Raw genomic sequence first — 24,086 nt, 5'->3', positions numbered from 1 at the left:
ATAAATTTTAGAAGAAATTCTTAGGGGAATTCCGTAAATGCTGAATGAATCCCGGAAGGAATTCTTGTAGAAATCGCAGTCTAAATACTTTGATAAAATCCTAAGACAACTTCCTGGAAGAAATACCTGCGAGAACTCTAGAAAGAATTCCTGGAGATATCCCAGAGTAAATTGATAGAGAAAAACTAGAAGAGATTCATCGAGGATTCTAGAAGGAACTCGTGGAAAAATCCTAGAAGGAATTCCTAGAAGGAAGTCCTAGAGGAATCCCATAAGGCATTTGTGGGGAAATTCCAGATGAAATTCTAGAGGGTATTCCAGGAATAAATTCAGATATTATCTTTGTTAAAGAGATTTTCAGCACGAAATTTTAGAAGGTATTCCTGGATGCATCGCAGAAAGAATTCTTGGAGAAATCCCAGAAGAAATTTCTAGAGAAATCCCAGAATAAATTCCTGAAGAAATCCTAGAAGTATGCCTGGAGGAATCTCAGAAGGGATTCAAGAAATCTCACAAGGAATTTATGGAGGTATATTGGAATCTGGAAAAATACCAGATGGAATTCGTGGAGAAATCCCAGAACAAACTTCTGCAGAAATCCTAGAAGGAGCTTCTTTAGGAATCGCAGAAGGAATTATGTACTGCAGAAATCCTAAGAGTTCCTGAGGAATTCTAGATCTGGAGAAATCCCAGATAAAAAAAAACCCCGAAAGAATAATTCTTATTATTTCACTAGGTACTTCTGGAAAATAGTCCCATCGTGATTCCCATAAATAAACTCCTGGAGGAATCCTACTCGGATTTTCTGATAGAATTTCTAACGGACCTTCTTAAAAAGTTACTTAAGCAGCTCCAGGAGGAATTCTTTAACTCTTCACAGCGTTTCTAGAAGGAATCCCAAAAGAACTAGGGTAATAATTCTCCAAAGAACTAATGAACAAATGTGATTTCAAAGGAACTTTTGAATATCTTTGTACAGAACTTCCGAGTGTTTATTAAAAAATGAAAAATCACTTACACACATTTAAACCTGCTTTATTTTATTGGCACACTTATTCCCGCAATCCATTTTGTATAATTCGCTTATTTCTTCTCATCACTAGCTCTTAATTAACTTTTTTTTCGGAATTCATTATTCTTGTCAGTTTGCGGCCGGAATCTCTGCTGCAGGGCTTCAGTCTTTCTTCGCGCAAACTAATTCTACCGCGGTTTTCTTTTCAGGATCATTTTATCCTACACTGAAAAAACAGACATGGTAACGGCGACCAGATCGAGGTTTAAATTAAGACAACTTTACCACTTGATTTTGGTAGACCATGATTCATGCTTGAAACTACCATGTACGGGTTTGAAATTACCATGCCACTTTTTGTTTACGTTTCATGGTACTCTTGAATCACTTTTCATGGTTCATTTAACTATGTGCGTAATAAGCAGCATGGTGTGTTTAACTATAGCAATATGGTTATAATTACCATGAACATGGTATCATTGGGGTATGTTTTTGTTTTGGTTACATTTTAAAATTTAAGAAACATTTTAATTTAATTCGTTTTATTGCCTTTACTCTAGTAAAATACATGTCATAAATACAATAAGCAACTTATTTGAAAATATCACGGGAGCATCTCAGACGAACTTTCCAATATTGTAATTTCTATGAGAATTGTTGACTTACGGAAGAGGCGGAGCTGCGTAAAACCTGGGCCTGGCGTAGCGTAGCGACTCAGATAAAATTCCTGCGGGATGACCAGTTGGGGTTAGTCGACGTTGTTCGGAAATTGCACTGCTGAAGCGGATGTGGAGTTTGTAGAAGTTGTTACCGAGGTTGTTACTGCAGACGGAAAGAGATATTCAGAACAATTCTTGTCAGAGGATTCTGTAATGATAGCACGTCTGGATGTTCGCAATTCATTTGATACCTGGATCTGATGTAGCTTCCAATTTACTGACGTGACGTTCGGTTTGCTTGCGGATCATTTTTGTTCTTCGGCTGGGTTGGCTCCAGGGAAGGAATAGTTTGAACAACTCCCGAATTTTCTATGGTGGATGCGGGTTTCTGGTACAGGGGGCTCTGGAGGTTGATTCACCGGGACCAACAACGACATCAGTGATCACTAATTAAACAAATCGGTGTCAGCATTGGATTCCTCGTCATCACTGCATCATGTTTATTTTCCTCAGTTTGTTAGAATTTTCATTTTTTTTATTCTCAATGAGCTTCGACACCGGTAACGCTGTCGATACCGGCATAAATGGTGACCGTGAGAGGTTTCGAGCCCGGAGGATTTGTTGGGGATGCTGTACACGATTTTTTATCTAGTTTCTTTATTCAGAAAAGGACGAACAAGAGGACGAACTTACCATGTCGCCTAATTTTACATAGAAATACTTTCTCTGCACCACAAAAATAATTTAAATTATAGAAACAATTTCTACAGAACCAATTTCTGCCAACTTCTGTATAATATTGTGAAATGTCATCATTGTAGGAGATAAATGTTGCAGGGTAAATAAAATAAATGAAATTAGCTAGTTTAGATTTAGCGTGCTTGGTGTCAAGCCGCAGCTGCTATAAAATATTCATAATGGAAACGGAACGATCAGAAAACAGCAAACGAAAGCAACTACGTAGAAGAAGGATGGTCGCCGAGGTAGACTCTCTCTACGGAGAGCAACGTGTTCGACAGGGAGACTTCGTTCGGATCGCGAACGAACGACTAGCTCACGAGGCGGATTGATGCTTCGGCTAGACAACGCGAGAGATTGAGAGGCGCGAAAAGTAGATGAGAGTTCAATTTGTATAGAGTGCCAGTGCAGTGCCGATTGAGCGCGACAGTTTGAAAAAAAAGCATGTGAGAAGCGATGAGGTTCGTTGATGTGCGCGTGTGGATGTGTAGATTCCTTTAGGTGCCCAACCTGTATTTTTGAGTGGAAGAAACTACGAAGTAGGTTAGCCGAACGGGCCACTGAAAGTTTCTCTCGGAAATCTAAATAAATCGACATCGAGAGCGCTTTTCGGCAAAGAGCATCGAGTAAGGTTTACGGTAGTTGTGGCGGTATTGAAAGACCATTCTGTTGACCAATGTTAGAACGATCGGACCTAATTTTATAGAGTGCGCGAAAAATTCGGCGGATCGGCAAATTGCTTTCCGATTTTGATATTCTTTAACGGATTATCGAAATTAGTCCGAAATCGAGTCAGCGTCACGACAATCATGACCAAGTCATAACAACGGTATCTGCTGTGACTAAACATGGTATAGTAGAATCAAAACGTAAAATTAGTTCTAACAAACACAACATGTGTATTCAAGCTAACTATGTTCGATAGTGTAGATTACTATGCGTTTGGTCGTCAAGCCATGGTATTTACCAACAGTTTCTTTATTACAGCTTCTAGCTGTAATGATATCGCATAACGGCCCTAAAAGCGCTGCTGGTTTGTGGATTTGTCAGTATCAAGAATTGCATTGTTTAGTAGCAGCTGTTTTGTTAGTGGAGTCTCCTATTCGATTTGTTCAAGTTTTCACATCATCCGGGAAATTTCCCGAAGTTGGAATAGAGTGCAATAAAGGCAGCCCAAGTGACAAATGATTGTTTTGAAAAAAAAAAAAAAAATAACTGAGTTTGGTAGTTGTATGGTGCTTGTGTTGCAGCCGTATATTAGATTATGATTTATATTTGACTAGCTTCCTTTTTATTCAGCGTTGACTGTTTCAATACGATTGTTACACAACAGAAACCAAATAACTGAAGCTTACAGCGCTGGAAATGTTAGTTGGGATAATTTTACGGCCTAAGATTAGTAAATTTTGCTGCTGTCAGAGGGATGTCCATTAGTAGCACCCACTTTGCACGCAAGAATATCCACAAGCACACCTGGAGACACCCAAATGGCGACGTTTATTCGAGATAGTTTTACTAAATTCACAAATTGATTTATTTCATTTCAAGATGATATTATTCAGTATTTTCGAAGCGCATCAATTTTATGATTCTGCAACCCCAATATTCACGGTAAATTCGAATGCGCATAAGCCTACCGGCACAATAACTACTTAAATATTACTTTGAAATGATTGCTTTCTACTTACGAGTGATGTACTGCCGTGAATCGCAAGTCAGTCCCATCTGCATTTTGGGCAAAAATGAGTTAATGGGCGTTTTCGAGCTGTCTTCGGATGATCTTCCAGCTGCGTGCAAAAAAATATATAGTTTGTTCAGTAAAATTTAAAAACAACACCAAGTCAGATTGTCCCATAATAAAATGTAATCGCAAGTCAGTCTCATTACGAACTTGTCCACCCTCTAGTACAAAACCTAACACTATTTTACCCAGTTTTATATTTTTCACTGCTACGTTGTCACGTTTGAAACAATATGTTAATGTTTCGTGATGATCGCAGAAGTTTGCAATTCATGGCGATTTTTTCGAGTTTCACATAGAAATCGAATTTGAAAACTTCAGAGGCCATTTTCTCAATGCCTACATTTTACATATGGGACTGACTTGCGATTCATGGCAGTGTATCCCCCTGAACTTTACGTGCCATCGAAGAAGCTTCTCTGCATCTTGAGCTGTCATTGTTTTTGTTGAAAAAAAAAAACAACAACAATCGAAAATGGGAAATTTTTCAACTAGGTTTTAAAACGGGTTTATTGCTACTCTTAATGCGGTTTGCAAAACCTCTCCGAGAGTAGTCCACTTAGCCGGAAGATGCTCTTAAAGAGGTTATCAAGAGGTTTTGATGTATGATTCAGTTTTATTGCAAGTTTTATAAAATTGGTCATAAAGATCTCTTGTAGAGCCGAACAAAACTTAAATTGTTACTTGGGCTAGGAACCCTGAGCGTTCGAGGGGCTCTACTACAGTAAGATAAGTGTTCTTATACAGGTATGAAGAAACTTAATTCTTAGAAATGTCGAGAAAGGACCCTTGGCGGATCATGCAGAGGTGTTGATTGGCCGAGACTTGAAAAAGGTTTTCAAAGTTATCAAACCAGCGTTTCAACTAGTCTGCCGGTTCGGCCAAAAACTATCCGGACGGGCATCGCTGCATTCAATCCCACTAAGGCGACAGGAGACATCGTAGATAGTCCGTCTACCCTCTTTTGTCCCATCTACAGGAGCGTTTCACTTCCTTCTCGAGAACCGAATAGCGCTGACGGGCTCGCTCTATCGCGGTTTTGACTTTCCCTCGTCTCTCTATCTTCCTCCAGGTGTAATATGTGACTTACTGACATTCCACAGACAAACAGACGTATCACTTGGGACAAATTGCGATAAAAATCATCGTCACGAAAACATAATCGCCCAATGCTAACCAAGCTGTGCTACGCATAAACCACTCAGTAGGTGGCGGTAGTTAGCAAACGTCAAACAGGAGCAAAAACCTACAAACATTTGAACTAACAAAATATTTGAACTAACCGTCAAAAAGGATAACGAAGAGAAGTGAATAGAGTGAGACTTCTGTTTGACTGTGGACATTCCATGATTGCGTAGCTTGGTGTTCTTGGTGGCGCTCAATTGATCTTCTACGTTTCCACAGTCTGGGTCACAATGGGAGAAGAAATCCCGGAAAATTATCTTGAAGAAGTCCTTGGAAGAACTTCTGCAGAAATCTCCCAAAAATCCCAGGAGAAATTATTGGAAGCTATCCCGGAAAACCACTAAGAGAAATTCCTGAAAACAAATGGCATAACCTGTAGAAGCTTCTTTGGAAAGAATCCCGCGAGAAACTCTAAGAGCATAGCGGAATATCTCCTGAAAGATGTTCCGAAAGATATTCTTGCAGAGATCCTGTGAAAAACTCCTGGAGAAATCCATAAATAAAACTCTGGCAATTTCCTAGACAAATTAAAGAAGGACTCCGGGAAGCATTGAGGAAAGAATTCTGTAAAAAAAAAATCTGCAAAAGGAATTTGAAGAAGTAATTGCGGTAGAAATCCAAGGAAGAATCTCGGAAGAAATTCAAAGCAAAGTGCTGTATAAAATTTCGGTAGAAATCCTGAGAGGAATTTCGGCATTCTTCAGTCTGAGGTTTTTCTGGAAAAAACTTCTTTTTATGTATTTTATTTCCTGTACATGTACACCTAAAACTCTACTTCCGACAACTAACCTTCAAATTGATACCGTCCACGGGCGTTTGCAAGAAGGTGTTCGGACTCATCACCAGCTCGGGTTCCTCGTGGCCGGACAGTTCAAAGTTGAACTTCATCAACATCAACGACAGCCCAACCTTGGTCTGTATCTTACCCATCCGCAGCCCAATGCAAATTCTCGGTCCATCGCCGAACGGAGCGTACGGTTTGCTTTTCATTTCCGGATCGAGGAACCGGTCCGGATCGAACCGCATCGGATCCGGATAGTACTGTGGATCGTGATGCATCGCCGAGATCTGCAGTATGACGGCCGTGCCCTTTTCGATAGTGATGTCGGAATCGGGGACCTTGTACTCTTGGGTACACTCGCGGTTTAGAACTGGAACCGGAGGGTACTTGCGGAGGGTTTCGTCGATACAGCACTCCAGGTAGCGCATCTCGTTGATGCTGTCGTAGGTCACTTTGCCTTCGTGCAGTGCAGTTACGGAATCGATTTCCGCCTGAACCTTGCGTTGGATTTCCGGATTCTTGGCCAGTTCGTACAGACAGAAGGACATGGTCGATGAGGATGTCTCGAAACCGGCCAGGAAGAATACGTGCGCTTGCGCAGCAACCTCTCCAATCGAAAGCTTCTTGTACTTGGTGGTTGTTTCGACGTCCCAGCGTTCGTCAACCGATACGGTTCCTGTGTTGCGCAGCTGTATTAGCAGTTGCATCATGTCCTTCCGCACAACTCCGTTCTTCTCGCGGTATTCCAGCGTCTCTCGAGCCATACCTAGGATGAACTGCTCCACTTCGGCGTCCACGGACTTAATCTTCAAGTACTTGCTAAGCTTCGGTACCATGAAAGTTATCATTATGCGCATGTTGTTTCGGAAGTTTGATTCAAAAAACTAAAAATATAGCTGTTTCAGATAACGGTTCGCAATCAGCTGAGACACTTATCAGTCGCACACCTACCTTTCTTCCAATCTGGCGGAATGGTTCGTTGGGGTTGTTAATCGAATCGATCTGAATGCCGAACGCCACCGATGCAATGTTGTCCGTATTGTATCGAGCTAGGACATCACGGATCTCCACAACTTCTTCATTTTTGGCACACTTCAGCATGTAGTCCTGCAAGACTTCGCCTGTATCGACCAAGGTCTGGAACATGCCTTTCAGGCGTCCACTGGTAAACGTCGGAGTCAGTTTCGCACGAAGATGCTTCCACTTTTCTCCGGCCAACGAAAACAGATGTCCACTCAGGGGGTCGTTGGCTTCGTCCACGTGGGTTCCACGGTCGTGAAAATGTTGGAAGTCCCGTACCATGATGTCCTTGGCCAACTGGGGATCGTTAACCAACAGAATTGGTCTCAGTAGAATGTATCCTCCAAGTAGACGCCATTGCTTGGTGCGTTCGTACAGCGTTTCGCACACCTTCGGGAAGGATGCCTTGCCGAGGAACAGGTCCGAAAAGTTCCCGAACGGGAAGAAGGGGGTCAGCTGGGGAACACCACGCCGATTCCAGTAGCCGAAGATGTACTGCAGGAACGCGAAAGCGCCTAGGCAGAAGAGGGCCAGTCCAATCGAGAGCGGTGTCATTTTGATACTGGTAGATTGACCCTCTTCGTTGATGCAGATAAAGGTTTCCGAAAATGGTTCGACGGAGATAAAGTGTTCTGCAAATCACGGTTCAGATAACGGGACTATTTTTTGAGATACAGTATTGCTCAGCGGCGTAGTAACTAATCAAATTAGGTTCATCAGAAGAAAGTGACGGCTTCTTTATTGTTTTTTAAGGTGTTTATTGCGCTTAGTGGATACGCCCTAGTTTCTACTCTCGTTTCTGACCCGTAGTTTAGTCGGTATATAGTTTTAACTGGCAAATGATATCGTTGACAGTTGCATATGGCCTCGATTCTCTAAAAGGTCCTGATTATTTTCTTGACTTCCCTAGGAATAAAGTTTCTTCATACCCGTCTAATTACACTTACCTTACGGTGGTAGTGTATAGTAGAGCTTCCTGAACGTCCAGGGTACCTGGGTCTTCTTTGACCGCATGTTGACAGCGGCCGTCCACAAAGTCGCTGACCACTACTGGGTCCTTGCTGAATGTTGTTTATAGCCATTATTGTTTCCACACTACATTCGCACTACGTAACCAGCCCATCGAAGTCTGCCGTATTTCATATGTTTCACAATATTCGTTTCGTTTCGTTCCATGGGTTCCTTCAGAAAGTGGTCAAGATGTTCCTTTCGAACATCTTACTGAAGTTTTTTTTTCTAGAAATCGTCCAGAAGTTCTTTCTGGGAGTCCTCAGCCGTGTCTTTGAAAATCCGCCGGGAGTTTATGTAGGAATTCTTCAGAAGTTTCTTTTTCGGAATCTTCCAGGAACATTTCAGGAGCTTTTTTTGTAAATAATTCATGAGTACCTCCTGAGTTCCTTATAGGAAACTTTCAGAAATTTGTTCTAGAAATTCCGCAGGAGTTTCTTCTAGTGGGAATCCTCTAGAAGTTTCTGAAGAAATCATTACGTCAAATTTCAGTAGGATCTCTCAAAGGAATCCAGACTAAACTTCTGTTGAAACTCCTGGAGGAACTTGTGAAGGAATTCCTGAAGAAATCCTCAGGAGAAACCCATAAAAGAATCTGGCGAAATCCATAGAAGGCATTTCCAGAAGGAAATCCAGAATAAATTCATGAAAAAACCAATTGTTCCAAGACAGAATTCCAAGATAGAATGGATCAATTAAGCCAAATTTTCCAGCGTTCACCGCATTTAAATAGAGGCGCCACCGTATATGATCATTAACATTGTGACAGCAGTGGAGTTATGTCAAACAGACAAGGCTACAGTGGGCCTATCGATGGCGAAGTCAAGTGCTTTTACCATGTACCTGCTTTTTTCAGTTTCAGTTGGGTACGATGGGATACATCCATCAAATGACATTTCCCGTATATAAAATCCGATTGAAATACCTGGAGGGATTTTCGAAAAACAAGAAAGCCCTGAAGGAACTTCTGGAAGAACTCATCAACAAACTCCAGGAGGAAGCTTAGAAAGAACTCATGGAGAACTTTTAGATAGAATATCATTTTTTTGAGAACCCCCAATGAATGGGAATAGGATTCGATCCCAGGTCCTCGGCTTGATAGTATTTTGCTGTTATTATATTATGCTGTTGGTATTCTCATTTGCTCGGAATTTCTCCAGAAGTTTCACCCTTCCGGGATTCCTTCGGAGGAGCTTTTGAACGAGACACTCCCAGGAATTCCTTCCGGGATTATTCCAGGAATTCCATCCAAAACCTCTCCAGGAATGCTTCTTCAGTTTTCTCCAGGAATTCATTCTAAGATTCATCCAGTAGTTTTTCCAGCGATTACTTCAGAGTTTTTTTCTAAGATACATCCAGGAGTTTCTTCTGGGAGTCCTTCCTTTAATCATTTTGAGATTCCTGCCGAGGTTTCTTCTAAGTAAAATTCCTTCAGGGTTTTCTTTTGAGTTCAACCATAGCTCCTCAAGGCATTCGTTCCGAGATTCCTCCAAGAATCCCTTCTGATATTCACCCAGGATTTTCTCCAGAAACTCGTTGCTTGTTTCTCCACAAATAACAGTGTTGCTACAGGTCCAAATCATAAACGTCAAAGATTTAGAAAATTTCACCAGTGCCATTAAGGCAGCGATGCCAATTATGCAAATACAACACTGTCTTGAAGGAACCAATACAATATACTTTATTCTATGTATAAATTTTGAAGTCCAATACCGGGAACATATCATACCTATCGTTCTGTCGAAAAAACTTGAAGTATTGGAAGGCAAAGTTCATTCAATAGAAAGTCAAACCGGATTCGAAGCGCCATGGAGATCGTAGTAGGCTGTGCGCGCAAGCGGCTGCGTTTTCGAAACTGTGACGTGTTTTCTTTGCTCCGCGTTGTTTTGATTATGGCCGGCCAAACTGAGAAACGGGTGGTGTTGCAAATTTTGCCTCGAAAAGTGCTTGTAAATTGATCTCCAGATAATTCGCGATTGTTATGAGTAGTTTGTCTTTTTCCTTTCGAGCCCCGGAATTTTCTGTGATTTGATAATGGACAGGAAGGAGACAATTCTCTTAACAGCGGTCTGGGACTGTACCAATTTGTGTGACTTGCTCAATGCATTAGCAATAGCATACTAATGCTAAACTGGATTCAAAGCGCCACCCTAACCAGGTCCGTCTTTCATAAATTCAACTCTCCTTCTGTTCTTGGATGTCAATCTCCCTGGAATCCCTGGTAGAACTTCTGGAAGAATTCCCTTGAGGACTCCTTGAGGAATCTAAGAAGGAATTCCCGGAGAAAGCACGGAAAAAATCCCGAACAGAGTTCCTGGAATAATCCTAGACAGAACTCTTGGAAGAGTTCCAGATAAAACTTCTGACCAAACCCTGAAAAAACTGCATGAAGAATCTCTGAAGGAGCTCCCTAAGGAATTCCTTACGTGTTTCTTTAGCAAAAAAAACGCTTGAGGAATCTTAGAAGTAAATCCAGGGGAAATTTAAAAAGGAGAAATACTCAAAAGAAGAAATCCCAGAAGGAACTCCTGGATGCCATTCATAAGGGAATTGAAGAGCAACCACATGGAGCAACTCCTGAATGAATTGTCACTACATACTCGACTTTTGTCCAACAAAGCGTGGATATTCCAAGTCGATTCTATCATTTTCCAGTATTCTTTCAATGAATGGCTGTGTATGTGTAGACTAGACTAGACTAGACGAAGCGTGGATATTCCAATAGTGGGGCTCCGCAGTAGTATCATCGGAGTTTGTGCACTCGGAAGTTTATGCAAATACCGCCTAAAAACCCATGACCGGACAGAAGTTGTCGGTGTCGTAGAGGAGCACCCTGTTCTGAAAGTAGCTCTACAGTATCCGCCGTAGGCTATCCGGGACACCTAAGTTGCGTGTGGCGTTCTCGATGGCGACCCAGCTGACACTGTTGAACGCGTTCTTCATGTCTAGCGTTACGACCCCGCAGTAGTGGATTAGATTCTTTAGGTGCGCTATTTGGACCATTTTGATCGCTGAACTAACCCCCGATCGACCCTTCCGGAAACCGAACTGGTTATCCGAGAGCCCAGATTCTTCTGGCCTCTCGGTATAGACCGGCAACAGCTTCCCACCAGTGTGCAGTAGACTGATTACAGACCTGGTGACGGGTCACCAGATAGCTTCCCGTGCTTGGGCAGTAGAACCTGTCTTTGTCTTTTCCACCTCCTCGGTAATTCGTATCTGTTCAGGCACATCTGCATAGACATTTTGGACATGTCAGGGTAAGCCTCGATGGCCGCCTTAATGGCAACTGTCTGGACCTGGTGCCTTGTTCACCTCGAGCGACTACGCTTTAGCCGGTTTGACCATGAGGCACGGTAGCTCATGGTAGTGGTGCAGATACAACGTTTGCACGATCTTCTGCAGCATCTCTGGTAAGCGTTCTGGGGTGCTACGTGCCCTTCATTTTGGTCATGACTATCCTGTAGGCATCAGTTTAGCCGCCCTGTATACCTCACATCGCTCCGTTCTACCCTCATCAGTGCGAACTTTGTGCATCCTCCTGCAAGACCTTAGGTACGATGCGCGAAGTCTGAGTTCGGATCCGGACTCCAAAAGGTCACACCGATGATGGACTCTGCACCATTCCTAGTGGAGGTATTTTTTGTCGTCTACGTCCGTGAGATCCACGGTCAACCTGGCCATAGATTCCAGTAGAACCCAGCTGCTGCTCCATTCGACCACTTAGGCGTTGAAGTCTTCGCCGATGGCTGGATAGTGATAATAGGGCTTGCGGTGATCAACAGAACAATGAATGACACGATCTCTGCACAGCACATGCTTGCGTTGGAACCAATAAGCCAGAGATGACGCCGACAATGAGGCGAGATCGAACAGGCCCCATGACAGGCCCTTATGGAGACTGAACTTAGAGCCGGATCAGCGCTAATCAAGTCTATCAAGTGTTCATCTGAACCTACTTCCTCCCAGTAAGTTTTCTAAGCTGGGTACTGGTCTGAAAAGTATATGAAAGCCTTCCTACGACTTTATGGGACGGATGGCAATGCCGACATCAGCTCATCCGTTGTTTCAGATCAGTCCCACTTGACTCTATTAAGAAGATAGAATGCCACCGTCGTGATGTTTCATTGGAAGAGGAGCTTGAGATGATGTAAATGCGGCCCTATAAGCTTCTCTCGTCCATCCTGTTATGGTTGGTTCGACCCATAGTTTCAATAGTAACGCCGAGAATTCACTGCCACTTGTTATTGGTGCTGTAGACCTTGTCACCCCTATGGAGTCCTATGTAGCCACTTCACTTCATGCTTTCAATTTAACTGTCCTCACCTCATGTTTCGAACTGTTTTCACGTTGAGCTGTCCTCTTGTTCGACCAAGCATCAGCTGCAATGGAGTCTTGCCGTCCAGCATACGAATTTGAGTGGATCGTGATCAACGCATCTTTCCGTCTGGCCGTCTGTACAGATTGGTGGTTCAATCAAGACTGTTTTATGTTCGTGCACGCAATCTTCGAAGGCTGGGTTGCCTTCAAGAGTTCGAAGGTACGCTGCTGCCATCTGGAAAAAGTTTACTGTATGCGTGAAGCACCGTTTTTTTAGCATGGGGAAGCATAGGAAGCCAATTTTAAAATGCGTTAGCTTAGATTTTAGCGCTCCGGAATGACCAAACAGTTAGACATCATGATGCAGTTCTTTATTACTAATAGTGCGGCTCGATGAGCGAAGAACGTATGTCACTGCAAAAAATTTTTGCTGGTAATCAGCAAACTTTGCTGATTTTTGGCGTGCTGATTGCATTCAGCAATACAAATTACTGAGTATCAGCAATTATTTTTCAATTTGCTGAACCATCCAGCAATTTTGACAGTTGATCAGCAAAGTTGTGCTGCAATACAGCAAAAATGTTGCTGAAATTCAGCAATTTCTTTTGCTGATTTTTGGCGTGCTGGAAGCATTTCAAAAATTTTGGTGTTGTTGTATTGATGAGTTTGAAAGGCAACACATGCTTGATGAACTTCGTCACTTGTTGGAGGGCTGAGCATTTGAATTGAAAGTAGAGTCACGCATCGATCTGAGTGTCACCCAAAGGCCATCACACGCTATGTCTGAACCAGCAAATTTTAGAAATCAAATCTCGAGGGTGCTTCGGGAGGACAAAGTTGACGTACTTGTTATGGACCGTTACGCTGAAGCTTCGCAACAACAACCGAACGTTAGCTGCATCGTCCAAATGGTCTCTCTTCTTGCTGGTTCCTTGACGGAGAGGTCATCGTATTTCCTAAAACCAAGGCCAATTTCGGGCTCGTAGACGAATTCCTTGATATTGGATGTAAGAGATTCTATGATAAATTCCGTGTTGCTTGATGACCGAATGGATGCACTCTCTTGAAAACCGGAGCGTTTTGCTCCGTCATCTGCTTGTTCTCTGTCATAATGATCCGGTGGTACAGTTTTTTTTTTTTCATTTTGGATCTTGAAACTTTAGCTCTTCTTTCAAAACGGTGAATGATGTGCTTCATTTTGATTACAAATAGAGGTGAAGATGACGAATAGCATACACCATATCCAGAAAGGGTGCGGGAACGGTGTATTTGTGTTTCCAAAGTTTTTTTTATTGAACTATTTTTGTGGTTAAGACTTCTGAGTCGGAAAATTTATTGAAGTAAAGTTCAAACTCATCCACGAATGGTCTAAATAGATGTAAGGCGTACAGTATGCTTCTAGTATCATGGGGTGTGACGTCTTCAAAAAATATACCGAAATATAGACAAATATTGTGTCACACTATCAATATAAGTAATTTGATGTATTTCTAAGAACTAATCCTAAAAAGCATTCGAGCTCCTACCATTCCCAGCTACTCGCGACAGCTAACCTTCAAATTGATGCCATCCACTGGCGTCAGAACGAAATTGTTCGGATCCATCACCAGTTCCTCTTCCTCGTGGCCAAACAGCTCGAAGTTAAACTTCGACAACAGCAGCGACAGACCCACCTTGGTCTGTATCTTACCCATTCGCATCCCGATGCAAACCCTTGGCCCGTCACCGAACGGAGCGTACGGTTTGTTCCGGATCTCCGGATCCTGGAACCGTTCCGGTTTGAACTGCATCGGGTCCGGATAGTACTGCGGATCGTGTTGCAACCCAGCAATCTGGAGTATGACGGCCGTTCCCTTTTCGATGGTGAAGTCCATGCCGGGGACCTTGTAGTCCTGGGTGCACTCGCGGTTCAGCACCGGAACGGGAGGATACTTGCGGAGGGTTTCGTCGATACAGCACTCCAGGTAGCGCATCTCGTTGATGTTGTCGTAGCTCAGTTTACCATCGTGGAGACCAGTGACTGAGTCGATTTCTGCCTGAACCTTGCGTTGGATGTCCGGATGCTTGGCCAGTTCGTACAGGCAGAACGACATGGTCGTTGAGGATGTCTCAAATCCGGCCAGGAAGAATACGTGCGCTTGCGCGGCGACCTCTCCGATTGAGAGCTTCTTCAACTTGGCGGTTGTTTCGACGTCCCAGCGTTCGTCGACCGATACGGTTCCAGTGTTGCGCAGCTGCAGCAGCAGCTGCATCATGTCCTTGCGTACGATGTTGTTCTTCTCGCGGCCTTCCAACGTTTCTTGGACGACTCGCATGATGAAGCGCTCCACATCGTCGTCAACGGACTTAATTTTCAAGTACTGGTTGAGCTTCGGCGTCATGAACGTTATCAGTCCGCGCATGTTGTTTCGGAAGTTTGGCTCGAAAACCTTAAAAATGTCCGAGTTAGATAACGAATTAGAATCAACCTAGACTGTTATCAGTCGCACGCCTACATACCTTACGCCCAATCTGGCGGAACGGTTCGTTGGGGTTGTTAATCGAATCGATCTTGATGCCGAACGCCACCGACGCAATATTGTCCGTATTGTAGCGGGCTAGAATTTCCCGGATTTCCACGACGTCTTCACCCTCGGCGTACTTCTGGATGTAGTCCTGCAGGACTACACCCGTATCGACCAGGGTCTGGAACATGCCCTTCAGCCGTCCGCTGGTGAACGTCGGAGTCAACTTGGCCCGGAGGATCTTCCACTTTTCGCCTGCCAGCGAGAAGAGATGTCCACTCAGGGGGTCGTTGACTTCGTCCACGTGCGGTCCCCGATCGTGAAAGTGCTGGAAGTCCTTCACCATGATGTCCTTGACTAGCTGAGGGTCGTTAACCAATATCACAGGTCGCAGCAGGACGTATCCACCGAGCAGGCGCCATTGTTTGCTGCGTTCGTAGAGGTTCTCGCAGACTTTCGGGAAGGACGCCTTGCCGAGGAAGACGCCCGCGAAGTTCCCGAACGGGAAGTACGGAGTCAGCTGTCGAACTCCTCGCCGTTTCCAGTAGCCGAAGATGTAGTTCAAGAGCACGTATGCGGCCACGCACAGCAGTGCCACTCCTATCGAAAGCGGTGTCATTTTAGTACTGATAGCTCAACTCAAATCGCGGATCATGATAAGGGAACCGAATTTTTAACCTAATCACGATGAATGGGTTTCGGCGCGAAGATAAAATAATTGAAAATCACTCGCCTCAGATAACGGAAGGTGGCGATAAAATTTCCGTGTAAACAAGTGTTATGCCGGTCGTAACCGCTAAATGTATGTTGTTATCTACATAAAAAAAAGTCAATGGTCATGATTGTTTGCGATTGAATAATCGTTCAAAACATCTTTTGGAATATCCAGAACTATACGAAATACAACAACTCTCCAATACTTAAACATCCCAATTTCATTATTCCATTTCAGATTCTGGTCCACCCTAATTCACAACCCGGGTGCCGTCGAGGCCGTCATCTCGTTCACGCAAAATGCCGTTCCGTACTACCTGATCGGGGTGGTCCGCTCGTCAGCCAAGGTGTTCCCTCTGTATTCGGCCGCGCATCGTTGCACCCTGCAGGTCATCTGCCGGATGATAACCCAACGGGAGTCGGATCGCTGCTGGATCGGACGGGAGTTTCTGGGAGAGCTTCTGTACAAGCACTTCCTCGTGTCGATTCCGCTGATCTTCGATCTGCTGCCGATCTACGGTCGCGACAATAAGGCCGTGCTCGGGTTGATGCTGCAGACCATCTTCAAGCTGCAGCCGAAGTTCCAGCAAGACCTGCGGGTTGGGCTGCAGTATTTGCAGAGTGTAAGTATTTTCTATCCTGTAATATCAATTCGTACACAACTACACCACACCACAAAGTAATTGAACTGGAAGCGTTCGAAGGGGTGTTGAAATTGAATCAAAAGCGTTCGAAGGATTGTTGAAATTGGACCAGAAGTGTTCGAAGGATTGTTGAAATTGGACCAGAAGCGTTCGAAGGATTGTTGAAATTGAACTAAGAGCGTTCGAAGGATTGTTGAAATTGAACCAGAAGCTTTCGAAGGATTGCTGAAATTGGACCAGAAGCGTTTGAAGGACTGTTGAAATTGGACCAGAAGCGATCGAAGGATTGTTGAAATTGAATCAGAAGCGTTCAAAGGACTGTTGATATTGAACCAGAAGCGTTCGAAGGATTGTTAAAATTGGGCCAGATGCGTTCGAAGGATTGTTGAAATTGAATCCGAAGCATTCGAAGGACTGTTGATATTGAACCAGAAGCGTTCGAAGGATTATTGAAATTAAATTAGAAGCGTTCGAAGGATTGTTGAAATTGAACCAAAAGCGTTTGAAGGATTGTCGAAATTGAATTAGAAGCGTTCGAAGGATTGTTGAAATTGAGCCAGAAGCGTTTGAAGGATTGTTGAAATTAGACCAGAAGCGTTCAAGGGTTGTTAAAATTGAACCAGAAGCATTCGAAAGATTGTTGGAATTGGACTGGAAGCGTTCGAAGGATTGTTGAAATTGAGCCAGAAGCGTTTGAAGGATTGTTGAAATTGAATCAGAAGCGTTTGAAGGACTGTTGAAATCGGACCAGAAGCGTTCGAAAAATTGTTGAAACTAAACCAAAAGCGTGCGAAGGATTGTTGTAATTGAATTAGAAGCATTCGAAGGATTGTTGAAATTGAACCAGAAGCGTTCGAAAGATTGTTGGAATCGGACTGGAAGCGTTCGAAGGATTGTTGAAATTGAACCAGAAGCGTTCGAAGGATTGTTGAAATTGAATCAGAAGCGTTTGAAGGACTGTTGAAATCGGACCAGAAGCGTTCGAAAAATTGTTGAAACTAAACCAAAAGCGTTCGAAGTATTGTTGTAATTGAATTAGAAGCGTTCGAAGGATTGTTGAAATTGAACCAGAAGCGTTCGAAGGATTGTTGAAATTGAATCCGAAGCGTTCGAAGGACTGTTGATATTGAACAAATAGCGTTCGAAGGATTGTTGAAATTGAATTAGAAGCGTTCGAAGGATTGTTGAAATTGAACCAGAAGCGTTCGAAGGATTGTTGAAATTGAACCAAAAGCGTTTGAAGGACTGTTGAAATTGGACCAGAAGCGATCGAATCGAAGGATTGTTGGAATTGGACCAGAAGCGTTTAAAGGATTGTTGAAATTGAACCAGAAGCGTTCGAAGGATTGTTGAAATTGAACGAGAAGCGTTAGAATGTTTGTTTAAATTGAATCAGAAGCGTTCGAAGGATTGTTGAAATTGAACCAGAAGCATCCGGAAGATTGTTGAAATTCGATCAGAAGCGTTCGAGGGATTGTTGAAATTGGACCAGAAGCGTTCGAAGGATTGTTGAAATTTAACCAAAAGCTTTTGAGAGATTGTTGAAATTGAACCAGAAGCATTCGAAGGATTGTTGAAATTGGACCAGAAGCGTTCGAAGGATTGTTGAAATTGAACGAGAAGCGTTAGAATGTTTGTTTAAATTAAATCAGAAGCGTTCGAAGAAATGTTGAAATTGAATCAGAAGCGTTCGACGGATTGTTGAAATTGAATCAGAAGCTTTCAAAGGATCGTTGAAATCGAACCAAAAGCGTTCAAAGGATTGTTGAAATTGAACCAGAAGCGTTCGAAGGACTGTTGAGATTGAACCAGAAGTGTTCGGAGGATTGTTGAAATTGAATCACAAGCTATCGAAGGATCGTTGAAATCGAACCAAAAGCGTTCGAAGGATTGTTTAAATTGAACCAAAAGCGTTTGAAGGATTATTGAAATTGAACCAGAAGCGTTCGAAGGATTGATGAAATTAAAGCAGAAGCGTTCGAAGGATTGTTGAAATTGAACCAGAAGCGTTCGAAGGATTGTTGAAATTGGACCAGAAGCGTTCGAAGGATTGTTAAAATTGGGCCAGATGCGTTCGAAGGATTGTTGAAATTGAATCCGAAGCATTCGAAGGACTGTTGATATTGAACCAGAAGCGTTCGAAGGATTATTGAAATTAAATTAGAAGCGTTCGAAGGATTATTGAAATTGAACCAGAAGCGTTCGAAGGATTGATGAAATTAAAGCAGAAGCGTTCGAAGGATTGTTGAAATTGAACCAGAAGCGTTCGAAGGATTGTTGAAATTGAACCAGAAGCGTTCGAAGGATTGTTGAAATTAGACCAAAAGCGTTCGAAGGATTGTTGAAATTGAATTGGAATCGTTTGAAGGATTGTTGAAATCGGATCAAAAGCGTTCGAAGTATTGTTGAAATTCGACCAGAAGCGTTCGAAGGATTGTTGAAATTGAACCAAAAGCATTCGAAGGATTGTTGAAATTGAACCAGAAGCGTTCAAAGGATTGTTGAAATTGAACCAGGAGCGTTCGAAGGACAGTTGTAATTGAACCAGAAGCGATCGAAGCATTGTTGAGATTGAACCAGAAGCGTTCGAAGGATTGTTGAAATTGAACCAGAAGCGTTTAAAGGATTGTTGAAAATGAACCAGAAGCGTTCAAAGGATTGTTGAAATTGGACCAAAAGCGTTCGAAGGATTGTAGAAATTGAACCAGAAGCGTTCGAAGGATTGTTGAACTTGAACCAGAGGCGTTCGAAGGGTTGTTGAAATTGAACCAGAAGTGTTAAAAGGATTGTTGAAATTGAACCGGAAGCGTTCGAAGGATTGTCGAAATTGAATCAGAAGCGTTCGAAGGATTGTTGAAATTGGACCAAAAGCGTTCGAAGGATTGTTGAAATTGAACCAGACGCGTTCGAAGGGTTGTGGAAATTATACCAGAAGCGTTCGAAGGATTTGTGAAATTGGACCAGAAGCGTTCGAAGGACTGTTGAAATTTAATCAGAACCGTTCGAAGGATTGTTGAAATTGAACCATAAGCGACGATGGATCGAGTGATGTGCGTAGTTGGAGTATCAGGGACACTAGAGTCCCTTCGAATCTCGCAGAGCATTACGGCCAGGTGATGGTCTTTCGTGCTTGCTGTTCAACATTGTAATAAGGGTGTAATAAGAAGAGCGGGGATAAACTCGAGTGGAAAGGATTTTCAGTCCGTTCAGCTGCCATTGCTGAGGATCTAGAGATTCCTGAGATAGTGTTTGAAAGAATATCCGAGGTTCTGTCATGCAAACAACTCGGCTTGTAATCGACCATACGCTATCTTGACGGATACTGCCGGATAATCACTTGCAAACATTGTCGATGCTTTCGTTGAAAGTAGGTCTCCTTCGAATGAATTCTTAAGAAGTTTGAACTAATGAAACTAACTGAGTTCATCTGATGGACTTTGACGTTTAGCTTTATCAGAATTTCTCTTCCCCTCTCCCATTCCAGACATTCAAAATCATCCAGCAGCGTATCGAAACGGATCGTATCGATGGCAACGCAACCACCTCCAGCACCCTCAACGATTTGGCCATCTACGTCCTGGACTGCTGCAGCTCTCTCTCCCTGCTGGTCGAAGTCTATCCCGAAGTTCGCGCAACCTGCACCGACCTTGGCCTCGAGCAATCCATCTCCAACTTCTACGACAACACCCTGGTCCTGCTGTACAAGAACATCTTCGCCATGGACAACGATTCGCCGTACCTCGTCCACTTGAATGCGGCCCGCATGGAACTGCTGGCCGCGTTCCGTGCCATTGTCAACCTTCAGCTGGAAACTATCCTCGAGAAGCCGGAGGCGAGCCTTCTGCCGGCCGACAAGTTCCTCTGCATACTGACCGAGTGCCTGTCGGATCCGGTTTTTGTGCGCGACTATCAACGACACTATCCGGTGGAACGGGACCTGGATATCCTCAAGCAGGCCTGTCAGGGCGTGGACAGCTTCAAACTGGACTTCGTTCAGAATGCCTACTGCAGTGGGGAGAACGGGATGACCAATGGTCATGACGGTAGTGGTGAATTCCCCGAGGAGGACGAGAGTTTCGGAGAAGCGGTCGGAGGAGTCGCGGAAGAAGTGGAACCGGGTCCCAGCGGAACATCCGCCAAACTGGAACTGACCCCGGAGCAGCAAATCGAAGCCAACGTTCGGAAGGTCCTGGATATTCTACCGGATCTGGGCGATGGCTACGTGCGGAAGATCCTGGCTCGATACGAGGATGTGGAACAGGCAATCGCCGCCGTGTTGGAGGGGAATCTTCCACCGGATTTGGCCGAAGCAGATCCCACTGAGCCGTACATTCCGCCGGATAAGTTGGACAACTTCTATCTGGAGACGGGCATCGAGCGGTTGAACATCTACGATGGGGACGAGTTCGACGTGCTGGTTCACGACAAGATCAAGGGCGTGATGAAGAAGGGCAAGGGAATGCCCGGTCAGCCGAAGAACTTGAAGGAGCTGCTGGACGACAAGAGTCACGTGAAGGAGATGAAGGATCGCTATCAGGAGTATTCGAATGTGTGCGATGAGTACGATGACGAGTACGACGATAGCTACGATGCGATGGCTGATAGCGAATCGAAGACGATTCGACTGTCGGCGCAGATGAGAAACGCACTGGTGGACGAGCTGGATGATGACGAAGACGAGGAAGAGGACGAGGCGGTGCAGCGAGGAGGACCGGCGGTCAGTGGAGGTGGGAAGAAGCCGCTTGATTTCTGCGAAAATCCGGAGGTGCTTCGTCAGCGTGCAGAGGAGAGGTGGCGAAGTAAGCATCAGGCTAGGGGAGGCGGTGGCGGCGGCGGTCAACCTAGCGGTCAAAACAGGGATGTTGTGGGTAAGGCCAAGGGACAGGGTCAGGAGAAGGATGTGCTGATAAATCGCAAGCATAAGAACGAGAACAAGTCCAGTCGGGCCAACCACAACAGGAAGCAGGGAGCGACGTTCAAGAGGAACAAAGGAATGATCCCGAGCTAAGGCGGTTGCGGGTTGGAGGATTGCTAAGATAAGTATCATGAATACATGAATGTGGGTATTTATCATAATATGTCATTCGGGGCAAATCAATTCCATGAACGGAAAAGAAAGCATTTATACAGGGTGTTAGGTTCCTGAGTGCAAACTTTTTAATGGGTGATAAAGGACCATAAATGGTGAAAAAAAATTGTTCTACGCATATGGTCAAATCTCAACCGTTATGCAGTTATTGAACTCCCCATGTTTTTCACTCTTATTGCCTAAATTGGCTATAACTTTAAAATGGTCAAACTTATCGCAGTTTTTTATGCTTATTCGAAAGATTATTAAATTTTCTATCAAATGACATCTTTGAATCGAAGGGTTTAGTTAAATAACTAAGTTTTCAAGATCAAAATAGCTAAAAGTAGCGTGTTTTAATTTGTTTACGTTAACTATCTTTGAAACATGCGTAATAATTTAAAATTCTTTCTTAGGCAAAGTTGTGGCCCCTGTTCCACTCTACAATTCGTTCTTTGACGCCAAACTTCTAACTCTTATTGTTTTCTTGTAATTTTGATTTAAATGTGCGGCACAGTGCGCAAAAAAGTGTTTACCATGACGATTGCAAATTTATGATCTGAAATGCGACGTTTAAATCAAAATTGCAAGAAAACGATCAGAGATAGAAGTTTGATGTCAAAGAATGAATTGTAGAGTGGAACAGGGGGCACACCTTTGCCTAAGAAAGAATTTTAAATTAATACGCATTTTTCAAAGATAATTAACAAAAACAAATTAAAACTCACAACATTTAAGCTATTTTCTCTAGAAATCTTAGTTATTTAACTAAACCCATCGGTTAAAAGATGCCACTTGATAGAAAATTCAATAATCTTTCGAATAAGCATAAAAAACTGCGATGAGTTTGACCATTTTAAAGTTATAGCCAATTTAGGCAATAAGAGTCAAAAACATGGGGAGTTCAATAACTGCGTGACGGTTGAGATTTGACCATATGCGTAGAACAACTTTTTCACCATTTATGGTCCTCTATCACCCATTAAAAAGTTTACACTCAGGAACCTAACACCCTGTATATATAGGGTCTACTCATCAATATATTGGTTCGTGGTTTGGACGATTTGGTCGATGTGGTAAACTTATGGCTATACAGCAAGACCATGCTGGAGTTATCTGGGATCATTCCGCAATGAAAATTTACTTGACTTCATAGTGTACAGCGTTTTTTGTGCTTGCCACATGATGTACGAATTGGTAGATTGCGAATTGATAAAGAAAATTAAGTACCTATCAGTTAAGTGTTCCAGAACACAGAGATATTAGTCGTGTTCAACAACGCAGGTTGGACTTGCTCGAAGTTGCTGCATCTTGCTCTTACCAATTTGTCATCAAACGGGTAAGAGCGGGATGCAGCAACTTCGAGCAAGTTCAACCTACGTCGTTGAACAGGACTATTGTCTCTGTTCCAATCGTTCCAGTAGGGAATTATGCCAAGCAGGATATTAAATTAGTAACATGAAATGAGCTCACCATGTACTCACCAATGTTGGCCCTGCAATACTGCTTCCACAGCAACTATCTACACTGCCCCCACTCGCATAACAGTCCCATCTTTGCTGGGTTTCCTATTCATATGGGACTGTTTTGCGAGTGGGGGCAGTACAGTTCTGCTACATCTCTGCTTCTGTAGGAAGCTCGCACTTATCGGAACGTTCTTCTGCCCTGCAATTGCATTGCGACCAAGGGTCCAGTTATTGAAGTAGCTACTTAAAATCCTACAGAAGTTGTCAGAAACCTTGATCTCATGCAGCGCTACAGCGATGACTTTCCAGTTTGCGCTGTTTTTTCATCCTTCGTCCCTTTGTACTTTTCTCTCGTCGTCGTTCTAGCTTTTTGCATTCGCGTCCTGGCTTTGAAGCTTTTATTCCTAGAGGTCGCGAATTGCCTCATTTCACAAGTATGAATGGCGACGTCTGTGATTCGGCTCGATTTTTATTGACATGGTTGTGTCGCACGCTCACACCAGCTACACACAAAAAAATCCAGTTACCGGTTCCGGCTGGCATACGATACGATTCAAAAAGGATAGCCACATAACACATAAATCCTCATACGGATTGTCACAGCAATTGTTGTACTGTGTCACAGAGGTTGAGGTTTAGTATAGTTAAGTTACCTCCACTGTGGTTTAGTAACTCTTCTCTGCTTAAAGACCGGATATCTAGAGCCTCTCGGCGTGTGTTTTTATTGCGAATTTTGTTAGCACAGACACCTTAGCTCGTTGTTACAGTCTTGCGTCTTATGAGCTTCTTGGCCGCACCATCTGCGCAGCTTCCTACTATCGATTCCTTTACAGATTCGCTCCACGTGGCCATATGCCAGACACCTGCAGTATCCATCCGGTCGGTGAGAGAACCAGTGGGCATATTGAGCAACCAACTTCAACGCTGTTGGTAGTTTCCGCTTCGTTGGCTGAGTCTACTGGAACCAATTGCATAGCTTCCTCATGGCGATGATCACTTTCTATTTGGTGGCGATCTCGTCCAAATCCTTACATTGGATCATCACATCGGAACACATGGCTTTCATTTGCATCTTTTCACTCATTACTCTCTTCATAAGCTCTTTGTATGCTGAGTTAGATGCTGAGCGTCTGCGCCAAACTGCTGGAGTTGCGTGTTCGTCTCATGACCCGCAAGACTTCAGCATCGTACATATCTTCGCTAGTTAAATATTACGATTACTGGTT

General features: G+C 43.5%; 3 protein-coding genes across 4 annotated transcripts in view; 1 reads left to right on the top strand and 2 right to left on the bottom strand.

The window, feature by feature from the left end:
- The window catches only part of LOC109406862 (activating signal cointegrator 1 complex subunit 2), a 35,293-nt gene extending 13,891 nt beyond the window's left edge, over nt 1-21,402 (top strand). The window contains exons 4-5 of the mRNA XM_029854673.2: nt 15,921-16,305; nt 19,811-21,402. Coding sequence (XP_029710533.2) covers nt 15,921-16,305; nt 19,811-21,334 — 1,909 coding nt within the window. The 3' untranslated portion in view covers nt 21,335-21,402. The remainder of the gene's footprint in view (nt 1-15,920; nt 16,306-19,810) is intronic.
- Nucleotides 1,020-7,767, bottom strand: LOC115256347 (probable cytochrome P450 6d5). Of its 2 annotated transcripts, XR_009996040.1 has the most exons (3): nt 7,068-7,767; nt 2,365-7,000; nt 1,020-2,301 (listed from the first exon to the last, which is right to left on the bottom strand). XR_009996040.1 is itself a non-coding variant. In XM_029854674.2 (2 exons), exons 1-2 carry the CDS (start codon nt 7,689-7,691, stop codon nt 6,107-6,109), a joined length of 1,518 nt encoding a protein of 505 aa, XP_029710534.1. In that variant the 5' UTR covers nt 7,692-7,767; the 3' UTR covers nt 1,020-6,106. The 2 variants fall into 2 exon arrangements, 1 of the variants encoding a protein (XP_029710534.1); XM_029854674.2 differs by having other exon boundaries at nt 1,020-7,000.
- LOC109406863 (probable cytochrome P450 6d5) lies at nt 13,735-15,710 on the bottom strand. The gene is made up of 2 exons (XM_019679866.3): nt 14,964-15,710; nt 13,735-14,893 (listed from the first exon to the last, which is right to left on the bottom strand). Exons 1-2 carry the CDS (start codon nt 15,585-15,587, stop codon nt 14,000-14,002), a joined length of 1,518 nt encoding a protein of 505 aa, XP_019535411.2. The 5' UTR covers nt 15,588-15,710; the 3' UTR covers nt 13,735-13,999.
- Nucleotides 21,403-24,086: the final 2,684 nt, after the last annotated feature.

This window comes from Aedes albopictus, chromosome 1 (assembly GCF_035046485.1).
Source record: "Aedes albopictus strain Foshan chromosome 1, AalbF5, whole genome shotgun sequence".
In the NCBI taxonomy this organism is placed as follows: domain Eukaryota; kingdom Metazoa; phylum Arthropoda; class Insecta; order Diptera; family Culicidae; genus Aedes; species Aedes albopictus.
This window is presented reverse-complemented; position numbering and strand designations above follow the sequence as displayed.